Genomic DNA, 19983 nt, shown 5'->3' on the forward strand with positions numbered 1-19983 from the left:
ACCAACCAAATCCTGTGCACATTGAACTTTTAATGAAAATTGGATAAAATTCTTTATATGCAGGTTTGGCTATATTGAACTATTGGATATAGTATTGAACTAATCACGGCACATGTTGTGATTCGTTATAACTGGGCTCCACTGTATGTCAGAACTGCTAGCTGCAACATTTTGTGGTTTACTTGGGAAAAACTATGAAGTTTTTTTGATCAAGAATGTTTAGAATAGACAAGAGTGCCCTAAGATATTGGATCTAGTTAATACATTACAACCTTGACATATTAAATTATTGTCTATATTGAACGGTTGTAACATCCCCTTGGAATCGCTGTATGATGGGTCTATCAAACTCCGTTCACCTCCACATTCGATATATCAAACACTACGCTGGGCCACGCCTCTGCAAGTGCGCTTCTCCTAATGTGGGGTTGCAATCGCTTCTCATGCTGTTTGAAATATGTATTGTGTTCTGAAGAAATGGCACTGTTTTAGCAAATTTCGTTCAACAAGACATTGAATCTGTAGGGCACCACATGCCATGAAGTAAAAATGAGCAAGGTTCATGTCTCAGTTTTGCTCACTGCAAATATGGATATCGTGTGCAAACTGCGGCTGTTCATTATCTGAATTATCTGAGTGAGAATAGACTGAGATATTCTGCAAGCTAAGAGCCACTTTCAAATCTTAACAGTGTCTACCTGATCAGCGCGCAGCTGACAATGGCAATAACGAACATGCAGCTGGGCATGTTCATGCTTGATTCGCAGCACGAGGTGCAAGTGTGCTGTTGACACCACGGCGCATATCCGTACAGGCTAGTTTGCTTCTGCACTGCATCCATTTCTACCTTATTCTGAATAAAAACGCACGACAAGCACTTCTACATGTGTGAGGCGCACTGTGGTCTTGTGGTTAAACTATGTGGGCTATAAGGTTAGCATTGTGATCAGTATATTGGACCATTCTGCAACACAAGGGACTTGCAACATTTGTGCTAAAAAACATAAGTAAACTTTTCTGCATTCAACACAGCCGTGGAGAAACAAATCAGTAAATTCATGCTTCTCACAATCTAAGACCCACCATGGTTGCTTAGTGGCTACGCCGTTGCGCTGCTAAGCACGAGGTCGTGGGATCGAATCCAAGCCGCCGTGGCTGCATTTCGATGGGGGTGAAATGCAGAAGCACCCGTGTACTGCGCATTCGGTGCACATTAAAGAACCCCGGGTGGTCAAAATTACTCCGAAGTCCCCCACTATGGTGTGCCTCATAATCAGATTGTGGTTTTGGCATTTAAAACTACAGAATTTTTTTTTTTGTCAATCCAAGGAAACTGTCTAAGGTATGCAAAATTTTTAGATGAGGTTTAGATAAGCATATTTTATATCTTGAATTATATATATATATATATTATTGAAGTGCTATTTTGGGATCCCCTCGAATTTGATATATCCAGGATCGACTGTATAGCTGTCCAGTTGGATGTACTAAAAGGTGACATTGCATTTCTGATAGAGAAATTTTATTGAAGATTTTTCAGTCCCACCTGTGCTTATTCTAACAACTTTTTGTGTGCCTTTGACGTGTGTGTGTGTGTGTGTGTGTGTGTTTGTGTGTGTGTGTGTGTGTGCATGCGTGCGTGTGTGTGTGTGTGGTGTGTGAAGTTATAGATTTTAATTATTCCTTTATTAGAAGCCACTACATATTTAGAGTCTAAGGAAATGCTTTGACTGCACAAATCTTGGGTGCAGGTACATGGCCTTCCTTACACCATATGCCTTCAAGCGAGTGTCGCAGCAGATGCAAGCAGCTCATTCCATGGTTGAACCTGACGAGACCTATGTGAGCACATGCAGCTCATGTAACTGCTGGGATGCCACATCCTACATGCTACCCTGCCGGCATATCTTTTTCGAGAGACTTCGCACTGGCCTACCTCTTTACTTTGAGGAAGGTGCTGCTCAGCGCTGGACACGTGAATACTACAAAAATGCCTGTCGCCTTTTCACATCTGAGCCCAAGATGCAGCAGCAGTGGAGTGTGGGTGCTGATGGTGAGGAAGAGGCTGAAGATAGTGCTGCAGCCAAGAGTTCCCCTTTCGAAAAGCGCAAAGTCACGGAAACTGGGCTGCTCGTTCAACAACTGGCAGCATGCATGCTGCAGTTGCCCCCAGGCCACTATGAACGAGCGGTGGCACTTGTCAGAGACCTCAAGAGTGCCATGGAGGAAGGCAAGGAAGTGTGCCTTGTGCGGATAGAGTCAAACATGGAGGTGCAGTGAGACACGTTGAGGTTGTGCTTTTTGTCAGTATGCCAGCAGGCATAACAGAGTAGAAAGTGGCTACACAGAATGTGTGAAGCACTTCACATCACAGTGGAACTTCACAGTCATGGCTGTTTGTCTGTGCTGTCATCAAGTCAGACTGGCTTCCACAGGTGCATTTTGTGGTGTGCACTGCCACTCATGGTGTATGAGCACCTTGAGCTTAGTAGCAAGTGCAGCAAAGGGAGTATGCATCCTCTGTTTGTCGCCATTTATGATGTGAAGGTTAAGTTAGAGTTACCCAAGAAGTCTTTTTGGTTACATTGCCACAGAACTTGTATTTTACATATCGGTGAATGAGACACTTGTACTTATGGGTGGCTTTTGCCAGTTTCATAAGACAGATGCAGTAGTTGCTGATACTTTTCCCAAGACCATGCCTGTCAGTCCAAGGCACAGTTGTCTATGCCAAGGCATGTGCAGTTTCTTGAAATACCAGCTGCTGGTGTCTGTGTATGAGCGCAAGCACCACTGTCAGCAGCACAATGTCTCCAGTGAAGTGTTTTCAGTCAAAGGACCTCACTTAAAGTGTGTAAAACAGCATTTCTGACCGAAACTTTCTGAAGGCGATGTAGAATGGTAGTAGAATAGCTTGCATGAATGCCTTGGTCTAGCATGTTGCAACATAGTTCCTTCTCAAGCTGGTTTCTGTAATGTCATTGCTACAGCATTCAGGTTATCTCAAAGGGTGTAAATATAAGCTAACCCATGAAAAACACTTTGTTGTGCTCTGCTTCACCATGGCAAGGATTGCTTTTCTATACACAGTCATGTTATAAGTAAAATTCTGAATTTTCCACTGGAATGAACAACTTCTCATAGGTAACAACACAGGAGATTACTTCTGTCTCAGGGATGAGAGGGTGTGAAGGGTGATCACAGGGAAGTCAATCAAGGCAGATCCTGGTGACCTGTGCTCATGCATGTGACGACTCCAGGATGTAGAAGCAGGTTTTGTGTATGAAAGAAGCTCTAGTGTGCTAGCCATATCCACCATGTTGCCACTAGCCTAGAAATTGAGCTTAGCAAGTAGCCATCGTCATGTGCAAGCTGGGGATGAGGTGTGGAAGGCACCTTGATCACCAGAAAGGGTACGACACAGAAAGGGTTTGGGTGAGTTAGTACAGCGTTTTGATTGTATGCCATCGCAGCAAGCACTAAAGGATTTGTTTCATGCACTGATATACAGTCATAATCGAAGGGCACATTTCTCATGCAATCAACTTTTCAGGCCTGATCTGTTGGGCTGCTTTACAAATTTTTGGGGTCATAATAGCCCAACTTGTAACAAAACATGGCCAGTTGCCCAATTTACCAATCCACATTGAGAATTCATGCAAAGATGAAAAGAGAATAGAATATTGAACCAAATGCAGCTTCTCTTCCTTGTTTAAATATACTTTGTTGCTCTTGCTCTGTCTGCTGTATGTCTGAGCAAAATACAGGAGGAAAATTCTTTACTATATGGCCTCTTGGTTATTGACCCTGCAATTTCTGTCACCCCTAATATAAAGCAGCGCACTGAAAGCAACAAAAAGTCCTTCAGCAAAAATGCAAAGAATGTGCTTACTGAAAAAAAATGTGTGTGTGTAAATATATATAATGATGCACGAAGCCTTACTTAATAACCTGCCACTGGCCTGCTCATGTTTAGGTTGGTGGCATGTTAAAGCTGATAGCTGATGACTTTACTGACCAGATAACAACGCAAGAAACAATTCCTGAGGGCCATATGCCATATTGCCTTACAGTTCATCTTGATTGTCATCTTTGCTGCTGACTCTTGGTATCTGTTTACTCATCACTGCTTCCATTTAATGCTTTTGATGTGAGTTTTAAACCCCAAGGAAGTTATGATCTGTCATCCAATGAGGCATGACCACCAGCCATTGCACCTAACAATCAAACCTCAATTTAACGAAATTTGTGATGTAATAAATTATTTGAATTCCCCTATCTTAGTTCCATTGAAAACTGTGTATTTGTTTTCACAATTTAATGAAGTAATTTCGTGACATGATTTCAATTTAACGAAATTTTCGGCCATTTCAAGCATGTATATGGAGCCTGTATGGCTGGTATATCTAGCAAAGAGACTATAAAAATGTCGGCCAAGGAAAAAGTTATTTGCAAGCATCCCTCTGCATGAAAAGTTTAAGCAGAAGAAACGTGTCGAAGTGCATGCACCGGGACGCAGTATGCAGAAAACACCGCTGCATCATTTGTTGTGTAACAGCTTGCGGAGGTCGTGGGGCATGTGGCAGCTCGGAGCACTCAAATAAACAAGACAACTGACGATTCCTTCAGTGCAAGGGAGGTGGCAAAGAGGCAGTGCTACCGACCTGAAGAAAATTTCCCTAGATCCAGGGATTCTATGGCTTGCTTAAGAAACATTTTCAAAATCTGTGGAAGGGAGGAAGGAAAAACAGGGAGGGTAACCAGACTTTGTCCACTTTGCAAATCTACGTACAATTTGTACTATGACATGGAACAAGGAAAAACTCGGAGACTTGAGAAACCGCTGGGCTGTGACACCACAATGACCATGACGTGGAACTGCTGATGTGACAGCATGTTTTGATTTCAGTCAGCCCAAATTACTTTTGCATTAGCATACAAAGTATGCCTTGTGGTCGGACTGCAGTGCAGTGAACGCCTCTTGCCAAGTAAATGACTAGGTGTGGATATCTTCCTCTGAATCAAATATTTATCTCTAACCAGCAAGACAAATGTATGCTGCAGTGTCACACAAAGCAGCACCTGGAAACTTTGGCATAGGTGGACACATATACCTAGCGCTGAGCATGACTAGGCGGCAGGGGCACTGTGTAGCCGACTATGCACTCAAATTTACAATCCATAGGCAGAGCAGCAGACTCGTATTGTAGAGTCTCAGTGGTAACATGTAGGGAGAGTTTTCACATAGAGCATGGGTTCTCAGGGTGAGTTCCACGGAACCCAGAGGTTCCGCAGGCCCCTCCTCAGGGTTCCGGGAGCCACTGATAAATTTTCCTTGGTTCCGCGCTCGCCCAAGTGGCTAAGATGGTGAACCATGTACATTTGTACCGTTTGCAGATAGGTGCTGCTAGCGTGCACGCGGGTGTTTTTGTCAGAGGATTAAAAATTAAATACACGGGGCAGCACAACTCAGCTGGTTGTAGTATGGTAGCTCGGTGAGCAGAAAGCGTTGCAAATGCGCAATGCAAAAGAGCAAGAACGGCGCTAGCGTCCAACCGAAACAAAGCTGCGGAGCCCGCCTAGTCGTCGTCCGAAATCGTACGTGATATGCAAGTGACAGCAACGCCAGAACGTGTTGTGCCTAATGTGCCCTTAAGCCTTTATTCTTGTGTTTATTGCCATGCATAAAACCTCGTTGGCAGCTGGCCGTGTGCCTTCATAACTGTGTTGTTGAGAACCCCTGGAATAGAGGAAAGAAAAAAAAATTCGACATGCATCTGCGTGCTTTGGTGCAAATTACTTGTAAGCTCGCTAACATGATGCTGCTATGTCGGTACACCACAGCATATAAGAAAAATGTATTGAACATACTTTGTATTGGTGTCATGAAGAGACACACTGTTTTGACATTGCTACAGATTCTGTAACCAGGTGGAGTCCGGTGCCAGCTTCTTTGCAGTTCAAATAAGGTTGTGTCAATCTGGTCATTTTGTCATTGTTCAAATTTGTTTTCCATATGGAGTAAATATAAACATGCTGATGTCTTATTCTGTGAATGTAGTTTCAAGCAGGAGGCTGTGTTGTTAGCACAAGGAACTCTGGTTAGTGTGGCTTGCACTGCAATATGATTTCAGCTTGAGTGCAGCAACTTCATTATTTAAATTTATAAAACAAGCTTGGAAATAAATTGAAACTATAAATTTTTAATATGTTTGCATAACTAAAAAAGTACATCTTGACCGAACCATATTGACAAACTTAGCAAGTGTATATTACAAAAATCTAGGTAAATCTGGAGAATTCTGAATACAATTTAGGGGGAAATTGGCTGAAAAGGTTGGCTGCACTGAGAAAAGGTGAGTGTGCGGTAACGTGATCAAGTACGTGCCAGAGCAGGTGGGGGTGGGTGATGCATGCCTACCTGCCCTCTCCCCCTAGCGTGCGTGTCTCCTCTTCTGTACCTTTTCTGTAGCTGCGCATGGCTGTCTATGTACAGGCCACATGCCGTATGTTGAAGGTAATCTTCGGCAAGTGCAAAGGCCAAGCCCAGAGGTTTGGTGCCTGGATGTGCATTCTGTTTACGCACGTCTAGTGTTGGTGGTTGCGTAATCTCAAGTTTATGAGGCACAGTGTGAAGTGTTTGCTCGTGTTGCGACAGCGTTCTTGGTCATCAAGTTGGATCTCTGCCTGAGCGTGCATGACACCGACGATACTACGAACCATACTTCATGTGTGCCTCAGCATGCATGACAGTGATAAAAATACGAACCTTACTTTGCGCAGTTGTCTCTTCGCTGTCGCCATCAATGGTGGCGACAGCGAAACCCTTTGGCAAAACTGCAACATTTCCCTTTTTTTTTTTTTTTTCTTGGGACAAATGTCTGTATCTTCCTGCTCTTTTATTTTTAATTTGAGGGCACTTAGCATGGTCAGCCATGGCGTCCAAGATTTACGGCACCACGTGGTGCAACACGCTAATCTTGGACTCTGTGAGCCACTTCGATGCATTGCTCTCAGCGCTATCTGCAATGTGCACGCTGGTGCTCATAACCACGCTATTATGGCCCGATGTTCTTGTGATTTGTTTGTAGGTGATTACTGACAAGATGCTATCCACCAGGAATATTGTGTGAATTTGTTAAATTTTTACTGGTGGAACTTTAAAACCTCGAATTAACAAAATTAGCAATTTAATGAAGTTTTTTTGCTTTAATTATAACTTTGTCATATTGAGGTTCATGTACATTTCCTTCAGTGGAGTGCCCAGAGCACTTGTGATTATTTTTCTGAATTTAGTGCACTGGATGTGGAGGAACTTGGGAAACATTCTGTTCAAAAGATGTCACCAAAGAGCAGACTTGATTGAAGTTGAAATAGTGTGATAAACAGGTGTGCATGGCGTCATACATGCTTGCGACTCTTGTGTCTTGGTCACATGGTGTTCATACTTTCTTGATGAAGCTTGCTTGCTTCCTCGTGACAGGGGCTGAGTTCATTGTTTCACGGGGTGCATTTACTCTCCAGATTTGTATGTTTCTTGTTTTTTATGCTTTATCCCTCCCTACTCGCAGTGGAATAGTCCAAGCGCCCACTATAAATGAGATGCTATGTCTGTGGCTGGAACCTTTCAAATATTGTGGAACCCTGTGGCGTTTGGTCTATAAAACATTTCACCCTGATTGCTTATTTATTAGTTGCAGGTGTAACAAAAAAAAATTATGAAAATAGGCACATGCAAATGAAAGCTATTCAACCTCTAAATTCATGAGAGAGGCAGGTAAAAATAAAAACATCTGTTTCACATTTCATTTTCCAGTGATGCCATAAGCTGCTGCTACCAGTGAGAGTAGTGTTTTTGTGAGCATGAACCGAAACCTCACGTATCATATTAAGGTCACCTTGTCGCCACAGCTTCCCACAGCTTCCCACGTTTTTTGATAATGTTCGTATCATGTGCATATGAACGCTACCAATGCTACTGACAACCTCATATAAGTCAGGCAAGAGATGAGCAGGACTCGCTGATCCTAGCTGACTTCTTTGTGAGAAAGGGTGGGTCGTTGTGAGAAAGCTGCCAAAAAAATGAAATTAGCTGTTCACTTTTAGTTTGCAGCAGTCGCAAAGAAAGAAAAAACTCAGATTGGTGGGAGCTAGAGAAATGTGTCCAGACAGAAATGTGCTTTGAGTTGGAAAAGGTCAGTATGTAGTGTTGTCTTTTCCGCTCTGTGTCACAATTTCACCCTTTGGATATCCTAATGTTTGTTTGTTTTTGTGCTTGCTTTATAGGTAGAAAAGATTCAGCACATTCCTTTTCTCTATTTGTTTCTCGAGCATGAGAAATAGATGAGCAAACTGCGCACACAACCAGTCACAGTGAACTACATATCTAGTCACATCTGCCAAAAAATATTGTATGCTGCTGCAGTCAATGAATACAATGGTGCTGACCTGTAATGGCTGCTGAGGCATTGCCAAAACCATTACTATGTAACATTGCAATAAAAGTGACATGCTCAATCTACATCGCAGGGCTCCTTTAAGCAACTATGTCCTCTTCCTGGGAGAGCTCGGAGGCAACTAGCATGCGAGCTTCAATGTAGGCAAAATACCTGTTTCACCTGGCTGTAGAGAAGAATCAGAAATACGAGCTCAAAGATGGATCAAGGGAATGCATTCATGCAGTATTCCAGCAATTCACAGTTGTGCTGTGCATGAACAGGCACATCAAGTGCCTCTGGGAAAAGAGAAACTCTTGTCTCATTTCTACTTGCAAGTTTTTGAGGGGTGATAATTTGCCTTGTCATTTTATTCAGTTGCTGACTGGATTTTGTATTGCCGACAGAAACTTAAAGGGACACCAAACAGGATCATTAAATCAGTTTAGACTGGTATAAGTGCTGTTTAAAAATCCCTTTACATTATTTTAGTGTAGCCGTTCTGATTATTAGCAGATAAAATAAAAGCTGAACTTCTGTTTTGTGCTACAGCCACAACACTGGTTGCTTTTTGTGTTGAAATACTCCGGTTGTTTTCATGGCCGCTCAATGGCTGTGGCATTCTGCTGCTGAGCACGAGGTCACGTGTTCTATTCCCACCCGCGCCATTTTGATGGGGCAAAATGTAAAAATGCTTGTGTACCTAAACTAAAATTAATCCAGAGACCCCACTGTGGTGTATCTCATGGCCTAGTTTTGCTTGGGGACGTTAAACCCCATAAGTGAATCAGTCATTTCATAAAAGTTCCCAGAAGTTGCCAGGCTTCAGTTACTTTCGAACTCTATGTAATCCTCCTCTGTTGATAAACACTTCACTAGCCTAGAGGAGATGCTATCAAAATCCATGATGTCGGGAGACCTGGTGGGTGAATTTGAAGATGGCATTGCTATTGGTCTTGTTTTTGTCTTTCTTTTGGCTTGTGGGGATGCGTGACTCTCACGCCTCCCCTGAGATCTAGTTTTCCCGCATAGCTCGTCTCCTGCAGGGCGGCTTCGCCCGCGGCGGGCGGAGTGGTTGAGGCGCAGTGCGGGAGATGGCGCGAGTGTCGCGCTGCTGCGGGGTTACTTGGGCGCCGAAAGGGAAGTCGCTTGGTCTCTTTGGGTTCGGGAAACGAGCGGGACGGACGTGCCGCCCGCGCGTGCGCCGACCATGCTTCTGCGAGACCGTCTCGCGTGGCCGCCTTCGAACGTGCCACCGTTCGCGTGTACAGTCACGCGAATGGTGGCACGTTCGAAGGCGGCCACGCGAGACGGTCTCGCAGAAGCATGGTCGGCGCACGCGCGGGCGGCACGTCCGTCCCGCTCGTTTCCCGAACCCAAAGAGACCAAGCGACTTCCCTTTCGGCGCCCAAGTAACCCCGCAGCAGCGCGACACTCGCGCCATCTCCCGCACTGCGCCTCAACCACTCCGCCCGCCGCGGGCGAAGCTGGCCTGCAGAAGACAAGCTATGCGGGAAAACTAGATCTCAGGGGAGGCGTGAGAGTCACGCATCCCCACAGGCTTAAAAAATTATGTCGTTCGTATGGTGTTCCAGATGTGTAGTCCACCAATGTTATATAGCTTAACTTAGTATTTCTCTTTAGTGTCCCTTTAAGGTAGATAGTACTGGCATTACAAAGCAGTAAAAGGTGATTTGGAATGCATAAATGTTTGTGTAACAATTGAGTTTGCTAAGTCGGTTTTGTAATACTCGTGTAATGTATTGAAAGGTGGCCAGCCATAAGCGGATATTTTCACAGTATACAGTCGAACCAGGATATAGCAATCTGAAGGGGATCACAAAAAAGTTCAATATATAAAATAAATATTCATACAAAAATTTTCCAAGGGAATTTTACAGATGCACGATATGCACAATAATTTGTTATATGTGGGTTCAATATATCCGTGATCGACTGTACATGTACTGATACTTATTCTCTGCTGGTGAGGTTACACCAGAGGGTACTCATCTTTATTACTGGGATTGTTGCGCAGGCTGAAAATGGTAAAAGGCAGTGCCTATACCAGGAAACAGACTTGTTAAGAATCTCATATTCTATATAGCACAATACATCACATCAGCTGGATTACTTGCAGACATTACATGCAGAGCCAGTCACATTATGATGTTTGCTAATTACTGATGCTAACTTTGTAGTTATTTGATTTAGGGTACATGTCCCAATTGCAGAATTGAAGTGAAGCAGTTATGAAGTCCTAATCCTGTGCTTAGCACCAGTTCTGTAGTGCTGGTCAATGTTAACTTAAACATCAGTGCTTTTTACCACAGGGCGATTCCATGAGAGATTGAACATGAATGTCCACTTGATATATTTGTTCTGTCTGTTTTTGTTATATGTCATGTAGGAATATTCAAACTGCATGGAACCAAAAATTTTATTACCGAAAAGCGTTCCCAGCAACCCAAAAAATATTTGAAAGTGGCAGCGCGAGCGTCCTTTTATTACGTACCACAGTATTTTCCGATTTCACGTCCAAATTAAATGCTAACTAAGAACGTTGTGTTGAAAAACTGTTCTAGTTATTTTAATATGCTTCACAGTAAATTAGTTCCATGCATTTTATTGTGCTGTCCACAAACAAAAAAATGTGAAAAAATTCCAAACATGGCCCAAATCAGAAAAATTTTTTCACTTTGATGCGTCTTGGCGCGTTTTCTATTTTACACAGAAACATGAGAAAAGTTTAAAAACATAAAATGATCTTTTTGCAACATTTATGCAAAATATCTTCATACATAAATGCAAGAAAAAAATTAAATAAGTTTTTTTGAAAACAACTCATTTTGAAAAAATAAGAAAGAAACTCTGGTTCCAATTTAAAAAAAATTGGGTGGTAGACCCCTTATGTCAGGCAAAACATGGGTGTGATAATATGTTTCCTCATTTGTTTTATTAACAAAATATAACGAGCCAAAGTGGCCCATGTTGAGCGTCCTGGCTTCAGTACCTTTGTTGGTTGTCTATCAGTTGCATTCTCGCATATATAGTTCTAATTCTTTTTTTATGTTTCTGTTACTGTTTCAGAACCTTGCTCTTGCAGCTTGTTTTCAACAAAAGTGTATTGTCAGACTTTTGTGTCTGCATGTGCAGAGAAGGGCGGGGGGTGACTTTACAGCCTGAGTCATGACAGCGGTACAGAAAAAGCAACAGAAAGCATTCGATGCATTTCAGTATAAATGTTTCAACTTGGTCTAGCTGTTCATTACACTGGGTGCATGTGGCTCATGGCTCGATCCGAGTATTCTGCGCTGATTATTTATGCATTCACAGGAAAATTGCTAAGAAGAAAAAATTCTTTGCATAAACATTTTGGATGTTGCCTCCCTGCGGAAACTACTGCCAGAGGCTGAGGATATTCATGACACCGACGATGTCTGCGTCACTGACGACTTTACACACCTCAAGGAAATCCTGTCTTCATCTAGTGACACCCGCGGTGAAGCAGAGGAGGCATTCCTTCAGGAAGAAGCAATTGAAGACTTGAACAGGTACGTCCACCTTTCTTCTGATGTTTCACCATTGAAGCCACCATCTTCCATTCACAAACGCAGCAGACGATCTTATGGAAAGAGAAAACGGGCTGAGATTGAGAACTGTCGTGGTGACGTAGATACACTCAACATTAAGCGCTGCATACAGAAGCGTCAGTACACTTCAGCCGTCTGTGACAGAACATTGTGCATGTGCTGGCTGGTTAAATAGCTTGAAGCAAGCGTACGAGGCTTCAAGGCCCTATTGAGAGCGTCTCCGTCTCTTAACCATCGTGCCACCAGAACTTGAAAATAAATGCGTTCAAGAGGCAATCTCAACTGTCACAACCTATATGCTCAGAAAGGTCTGAAATTGGCTTGAGAAGCATGGAATGTGGTTAGATTTTGATCCGTACACAAGGGCAAGGTTAAGCCCATCAGGTGTACATGCTGTGTTCCAACTACTTCACCAAGGACGAACTTGGGTGCTTGCAGCAGACCCGAACAAGAAGGATGTGTCAGTCAATCATCACGAATGGCCAGAGAAAGTACGTCTCGAAGCGGTTTATGAGATGTTCTATCCGCGAGACTATCCAGATGTTCAAAGCAGCGCACCCTGAAAGTACCATCACCCTGTCAAAGTTTTACAGCATGTGTCCAAAATGGGTGCTGCTTGCACCACAGCAAGAGGTTTACATTTGCGTTTATTGCACTAATGCCATCCTTTGTGTGTCCACGCTTGAGAACGTAACTGGCTTGGAAATCTCATTGGAAGGCATGAAAGCATTGTGCCTTTGCAGCTCCCCAACCACAGATTGTATGTTAGGTGAATGTGAGCGCTGCCCATGGAGGGAAAGCCTCACTTTGGCTAGTTTGGGAATGGTCAACGAGGATGAGGTCACATTTGCTGCTTGGGAAAGCGGTGACTTGATCAAGAAGACATCGTCCCAAACGATTTTTGGGAAAGAGCTTGGCAAATGGGTGACCAAATGGTTTCCTCGCGAATACATATGCCGCACTCAAGCCATAAGGCAAAGAAGTACGCGCAGTACGAAAGCATTGTTCTGCATTTTGCTTTTGCAGAAAACTGGACAGTCCTTCTGTTGAATGAAATACAATCGTACCATTGGCACAAGAAACAAATCTCTATTTTCATCTGTGTCACCACAACAAGAGCATCGCACACGTGATGCAAAGACGTGGGATCGTTCCCCACCTGTGGGAAGTTGTTTTTTCCTCCACTTTCAATTCCATTAATTTATAATTTCCTTATTTCAATTGGTAAGTACCAGTAACTTCCCCTATGTTGTTCTTGGTGTCTTTGTTTGTTGGCTTCTTATGATATGACAACAAGGAAAGCAACACACAGCTTTGCTGTCATAAGCGATGACATGCATCACGACGCAGTGCACGCCTGCTATGCCCTATGCAGAGTGCATGAAGCGTTAGATGAAAAAGCACCCATCTACGGTCACATACCATACGTCAGCGATGGTGCAGCGAGCCGTTTTAAAAATAGGTACCAACTGTATGAGTTGTGCCATTCCAAGTATATGTCTGCGAGGTGGATATTTTCTGCTACCGGGCATGGGAAGAGTGCCTGTGCACATGAGATGGTCTTCCAACTTAGCGGCAACCTCAAGAACGTGGCCCTGCTTCATGCACCTGCTGCAGCCATCAAGGAGCATTGTCAGCAGAAGTCAGCGGAGTGGAAGTCATTGCCAAGTGTGCCGGGAATTCAGTCATGGCATGTGTGGATGTGTGCCCGCGATTAGTCAAGCGGAGATGCGCTGTCCGTTGCGAGAACTGCTGCTAACCAGCTGATGGTGATTAAACCCTTTTGAATACTAACTGCAAAGGACATGCAATAAATTTGTTCGAGCACAAGTAGTGTCGAGTTTGTTCTCTCTTGTGTCCCAGAAAACAAAGCAGAAAACATGTTCTCTGTCCTTGCCACAATAAAAAGCCCAGGTAAACCTTCCTTCATTTGCGACAACTGTTACCTTTTCTTTTTTTAAGAGAGTAAATGTGAACAAACCGGAATGAGTCATCGCAGCACTAAAGCCAGCACGCTTAACATGGACAGCTTTGGCCCGTTACATTTTGTGAATAAAGCAAATGAGGAAACATCACATCCATGTTTTGCCCGACATAAGTGGACTTCCCTCCAAATTTTTTTTCAAAAATTGGAACCAGACTTCTTTTTAGTGTTATTTTCTGAAAATGAGTCTTTTTGAAAAACACTTGTTTAAAAATTTTTTTTTCTTCTCTTGTGTTTTATGTAGGAAGATATTTTGTGTAAATGTTGCAAAGAGAAAGTTCTATGTTTGACAGTTTTTTTTCAAGTTTCTGTGTAAAATAGAAAATGCTCCAAGATGCATCAAGGTTACAAAATTTTTCTGATTTGGGCCATGTTTGGAATTTTTTCAAATTTTTTTGTTTGTGGACAGCATAATAAAATGCATGGAACTAATTTACTGTGAAGTGTATTAACATGATCAGTAAAGTTTTCGACACAATGTTTTTAGTTTGCATTTAATTCTGCAGTAAAATAAAAAATTGTGGTAAGTAATAAAAGGACGTTCCTGCCGCCGCCTTCAAATATTTTTTTTTTTTTGGCTTGCTGGAAATACTTTCCTAGAAAAAATTTTTCAGTTCCATGCAGTTTCAATATTACGACATGACATAAAAAAAAACAGACAAAACAATAACATCAAGCGGACATGCATGTTCGAACTCTCATGGAATCGCCCCACAGAACTTGGACATACTTCTCAAAAATTGTGCTGAGCACAGGATTTCTGCTAAGTTTTAATGGCTTCATTACTGCTCGGTTTTAGTTTCATAACTGGAACATGTGTCCTAAAGTGAACAATTACTGTGTTAATTAGTGGAAGCTTGGTAATTAGCTAGACCGCCACTTCATGTGATCCAGCTGATGTGCCAGATTTCCACCGTCCGCCTCAGGAGATTCTTAAGTCAGTATTCACTAAAAAAAATCACCTTGTATGCATACTAGCACACCGCACAATGTGACTGCTATGCTGCAAAGTCTCTTAAATAGGCACTGACAAAAAACACTATTTAGATCAGTAAGGTAGGTTTTCGTGACTGTATCTGCACTTCTTTGGTGCTGTAAAGTTAGTTATTGTCAGAAGAAATGGAAAGGCCAGACTTCATATTTTGAATTGAATTTTGTCAGTACCACATTAATTACGAAGTTATCTGTATTTTTGTGCATTCTGGCTACTTTGGTGCAGGGTTAATTTTCAGAAATTCTGAGGCTTATTATGCTCATGCTCTTGTCCACAATGCGATCATTTGTTATTCGTGAGCATTTAAATAGCACCAAGTAGACGCTTAAAAATCTATGATGTCATGGGGTGATTAACAAGGAATGCCACTGTCAAATCAACCAGCAACATTCCTTGTTCGACCACAGTTAATGTAGAGCTATAAATAATTGGGCTCAGGCTGCTTGTATGCCCAAGAACTATAAGTCTGCTTGTGCTTGACTGTGACCCAAGTGGCTTGGGTACGCAAGCGAAACGCAAGTCCTGCGCCCCTCTCCCTCTTTAATTGCTTGATGCCTCCATCTTCCTGTAAAATTCTATCTTATGATGTCATGGGAAGCTTATGCAGGAATATTTAGGTAGGATCACTACCTGTTTTTTTTTTTTCATCTCTTCTGGCTTACCAAGATTTACTAGCACAAAGGCTGCATTTTTTTCAATTATAGAAGTTTAATTTACCAGTATGGATCAGCTTAATACAATTCATTTTAGTTACGTCAACCACTAATTAAACACTAATTTTAACTATAGATCATTTTGCTTCAATGGGTTCTTTGTATGGCCCTGAGTTCAGTGCAAAAAATTTTGAAACTCTGTTCGTGCAAATTAGTTACTCATCTTTAAATTCACAAGCAAAGTGATCAGAAAGATATGCATTCTTTTTATTAATGAGAGCAGTGCATTCATGAATGTGTTTCAGAAGCTTACACATAGGAGTGGCCTTGTCGCTGCAGCCATTGTCTATGCTTTTGAAATCTTCATTTTTGGCATAGAGCCTAGAATATTTTGGAGACGCGTACGGACGGTATGGGCGAGTTAGGGTCGAGCTGAGGGAGGACTCGGTGATTTCTGCTTGCTCCTTCTCTGTGAGGAAGAAAGGGCAGGCAGCTGCTGGAATATCGAGTTGTGCTGCATCGCTTTTTGTTCACTGAAGTAGCAAAAACATTATGCAAAAGAATCAACACGCTTAAGTTAACTTTAAGCAAACCTTTCTTGAACCATCTCATTTAAGTGCTTTGCAAAGAGAGACATATATACGATGCGTGCAAATGTATATTTATTTACAACTTAAGTAACTTGTTCGCAACTTCTACTTAAATGCAAATACAAGTTTACATGGCTTCGTGACATGCAATGTGGATGTAGTGATGATTTGCAGACTGATGCGATGTTTTGAGAGCGGTGAAGGAAGGTTTGAACTTTGTGGGCAGTGGTGCGTGTACAGAGAAGTATGAAACATAGCAATGCATGCATAACACTTCAACACCTCTTACAAATACAAGATCAATCTATACGACCAACTGCAGAGACTTCCCGCTGAGTCTATCCGGCAGGATGTCCTTGTAAATGTATTTCGTCATGTAAATGTTCTTTGTGTTTTCTACACGCCACAGCTTTGCGTGCGAGCCCTCAATACATCTACTTAATGAGACACCGGCACCAAAACCAGAGGAAGAGGCAAAATAAGCTCCACATGCTGCACTTTACTCCTAAGTGATGGAGGGAGAAGACAAAGATAGCTTTGATTTAATACTAAATACTCTGATGCCACCGGCACTGTCCCAGCACTTGAAGAATCACCACGGCCCATACTATGCCAACTGAATAAATATTACATGCATAATATGCAAATTTCTTCATATAGTCACTAGTTACTCATTTGCATGCAGAAACATATTTCAGGCTTCTCACAGGCATTTCGATGATTTGCCCTTGAGATAGACATGGAATTTCCAAGAACTTTTGAAGAAATGCAAAACGAAAACATGAAAAAACTTTTTGCCCAGAAGCATTTAGAAACTTTTGAAAAATACCCCAAGTGTCAATGTTGTATGTACGTACTATAATAATTGTATCTTTTTTTTTTTGATGCTGCCCTTTTGCTCTTTTATGGAGTGGAACCTAGAGTGCTGTCTGTGCACTTAGTACTTTACAGTGTGTGCTGGTGTGTACATCATTGTTGTGTCACTTGTATGCTGAGTTTTATGCTGTGGTTCGCCATTGTGAAAACAAATTCAAATGTATGGATGCATTGAGATATTGAGTGGTGGTAAAGGACCAGATTTGACTTATGTTCTGCCAAATACGAGTTCTAAACGCCTCCGACTTGCAGATGCCCATCAAATCTCGTGCATCTTAACCGGCCATCGGAAAATGACACCGTGGAGGATTTCAGAAAATTTTAAGTAAAGAAGAGCTTTGATAAAATGAGGCCACCGCAAGAGCTATATGTAAAGGTGGGCTTATGTTCATGAATGACCAAATTGCGTATTCAGTACGCGGGTGGAACATTACGTCGACGTGCACAGGGAATTATTTGCCCGCAGCATGATTTGGCGCAACAAGTCATTTGATGCTGACACTCGGTCTGCAGAGCGGATTGGTGATTTTGTCCGTGGTGTGAATCCACCCTGAGTAATATGTCTTTGTTTCACGGACTAGCCATACTGGAGCGATTATTTAGAGCTCTTTATGGTGCACGCACTTGTGCCACAGCACTGAAAGATAAAATTAAACCATGGGATGACGTACTGTGCTGCTTTGACACCAAGAGGCGAGAAACAATGTTGGATTGGTTGGACGGATAGATAGCTCTGACATCGTCAAGCCACCTTGTTAGTGCAGCATGATGTTACATACGTGTCGTCATCGTGTGGTCTGTGGTGACCGTGCTGGGTCAGAAGCTGCGTAAACAAGAAACGTGAGAGTATGACAGATACGAAGCAACTACATCATGCAGGCGTTATGATCAGGGGTGTAGCCAGGAGGGGGGGGCTTATGGGGCTTCAGCCCTCCCCGAAATTTTTTCGTGCTGTCATGCGCCACTGACTAAAGCAACCCCCGCCGCTGGAAATCATTCTCGATTTTGTCTAGAATGTCCTTTTCACGCTCGAAAAGACATTTCAGCGCGAACATTGCGAAATTGGGCTGGATTTCGCGGCAACGCCAATGCGCCAGGAGTCGCATCGTAACGCAAGGAGCTCCATCCGAGCACAAAGTTTCAAAGGCATTTTGATGGCGAAAGGGCTTGTCGCAGCATCTCGCGGAGGCCGCAAAATCTAGGGAGCACTTGGATTTCAATTCTGAAACTTTATGGGTATAAAGTTCTTATAAAATTTTGATGCGAAAGGTGCATTGACATTTACAAAGTCGTGCTTTAGATCTTAGGAACTTTGCGGGTTTAATGTTGTTATAAACGTTTTACGCCAAAGGTGCATTGAGTTTTATAAAGTCGTACGTGGGACCATACAATGAAACAAAGCAAATCAACACACTATCAGACAAGTTTGCAAAGTACGCAGCAAAGTCCGATGAGTCGAAGCGTTGTGGTTGTTCATTCGTGCCGTTATGTCACAGAAAAGAATATCAACAATTTTTTTCACCTGCGCCAAAGCATCCATGTCAAGACACTAAAGCCAGCAAAGGTAACTACATTCTTATTAATTTTTTGACTTTGACTTTTATTCGCGAGTACACATTGAGCCTCTTCAATTTTCTTGTTCTCGCTACCTGCGGGCTGCCAGAGCCAGCCAGATCGCATGCGTTTTTGTCGTGTTGCCCCGACCACCGCGCGGTGCACTTCGGTGTGCATTCGTGTATCTGACCAAGTAGATTTTTGCCTGGCAGAGTTTTGGACGCTTTCTGGCTAGCAGACGAGTAAAAGAAACAGTGGTCACTCGCCGTCATCACTGTGGGGACTCGACGGATCGCAACGCGTTCGCTTGAGCGTAATCTGCCCGGAAAGTCCTGTCTCGCCAGTGTAGGATGCCGAGGAGTATGCGTATGGTTCTCTATGGACCAATTGTCTCACGTTCTCTTTGATATTTTTTTGGTAGCCACATTAGGTTCCCAAAGTAGGCATTCAATTGTGGCCAACATGCTTACCTTTGCGTTTTCTTTTTTTTTTTTTCATTTCGGTGCCTCCGCTCCAAGGAAAAAAAGACATTGTTGTGACGCAGCAAATTGCCACATGGTGAAAGTTCGATTTCGTCACTTCTTTTGTGGAGGGTAAAGGGCCACGGGATGCTTCAGTTGCCGGGTGCTCTTATTATATTATTGCGATAGCAGTTATATGAAAACTCCAGGCGCATTCCTGCCGACGCCGTCGAACACATGTTCCCTATGAAGTCCAAGGGCGATAACATCGCGACCGCGCTCTGCATGTTGTATGTGCTAGTGAAAGCGTGGGGGGGGGCAGCATGGGTGAGCCGACGATGGTGGCTCAGTCTTGTGTGCGGAAGAGAGAAAATCGGGAGAACCGCCTTCCATCGCGCCCGATACATCAAGGGGAGTGGAGTGAGGGGGGCTGTGATCTATGAATCTGTGGTTGTGCTACATGTTTATTTGCCTTGTTTGATGCATCATATATAGTGACTTTTGCTTAGATATGTAGATTTATTGGAGACTTATACATATATTTAGATATCTTGTTGCGAGGTTTTGTGTATATGTGCACTGAAATTTGTTTCCAGTCACACTTTTTTGTCCTTTATCAAGCTGTATCTTCGCATTTGTATATTCCATTGTATCTTCATATTTCTAATGTACGAAGGCTAGTCAAATGAAAGTAAGCCAACTCACCCTGCACAATAATGGCTCGGTTCACTATCTGTGAGGCATGCGCATGGCACAGAGGCATCTCTCATTTACAAAAGTGACACGCAGGTGTGATGATCAAGGTTTTTTAATCCTCTCATACACTGGGTTGAACATGGTTGC

The 19983-nt window shown here is 42.8% G+C and overlaps 1 protein-coding gene and 1 long non-coding RNA gene across 3 annotated transcripts in view; one reads left to right on the forward strand and one right to left on the reverse strand.

Annotated features, from left to right (window-relative positions):
• The window catches only part of LOC126548197 (uncharacterized), a 62083-nt gene extending 57800 nt beyond the window's left edge, over window positions 1-4283 (forward strand). Inside the window, exon 9 of the mRNA XM_050196338.3 lies at window positions 1752-4283. Within this exon, the coding sequence (XP_050052295.1) occupies window positions 1752-2280 (529 nt within the window). The 3' untranslated portion in view covers window positions 2281-4283. The remainder of the gene's footprint in view (window positions 1-1751) is intronic.
• Window positions 4284-5657: 1374 nt separating this feature from the next.
• LOC129380890 (uncharacterized) lies at window positions 5658-17339 on the reverse strand. 2 transcript variants are annotated; one of them, XR_008609088.1, is made up of 2 exons: window positions 15973-17339; window positions 5658-5740 (listed from the first exon to the last, which is right to left on the reverse strand). It is a non-coding gene; the product is annotated as an uncharacterized lncRNA (long non-coding RNA). The 2 variants fall into 2 exon arrangements; XR_008609087.1 differs by lacking the exon at window positions 15973-17339 and adding an exon at window positions 11901-15227.
• Between the last annotated feature and the right edge of the window lie 2644 nt (window positions 17340-19983).

The sequence above is a fragment of the Dermacentor andersoni genome, chromosome 1 (genome assembly GCF_023375885.2).
Source record: "Dermacentor andersoni chromosome 1, qqDerAnde1_hic_scaffold, whole genome shotgun sequence".
In the NCBI taxonomy this organism is placed as follows: domain Eukaryota; kingdom Metazoa; phylum Arthropoda; class Arachnida; order Ixodida; family Ixodidae; genus Dermacentor; species Dermacentor andersoni.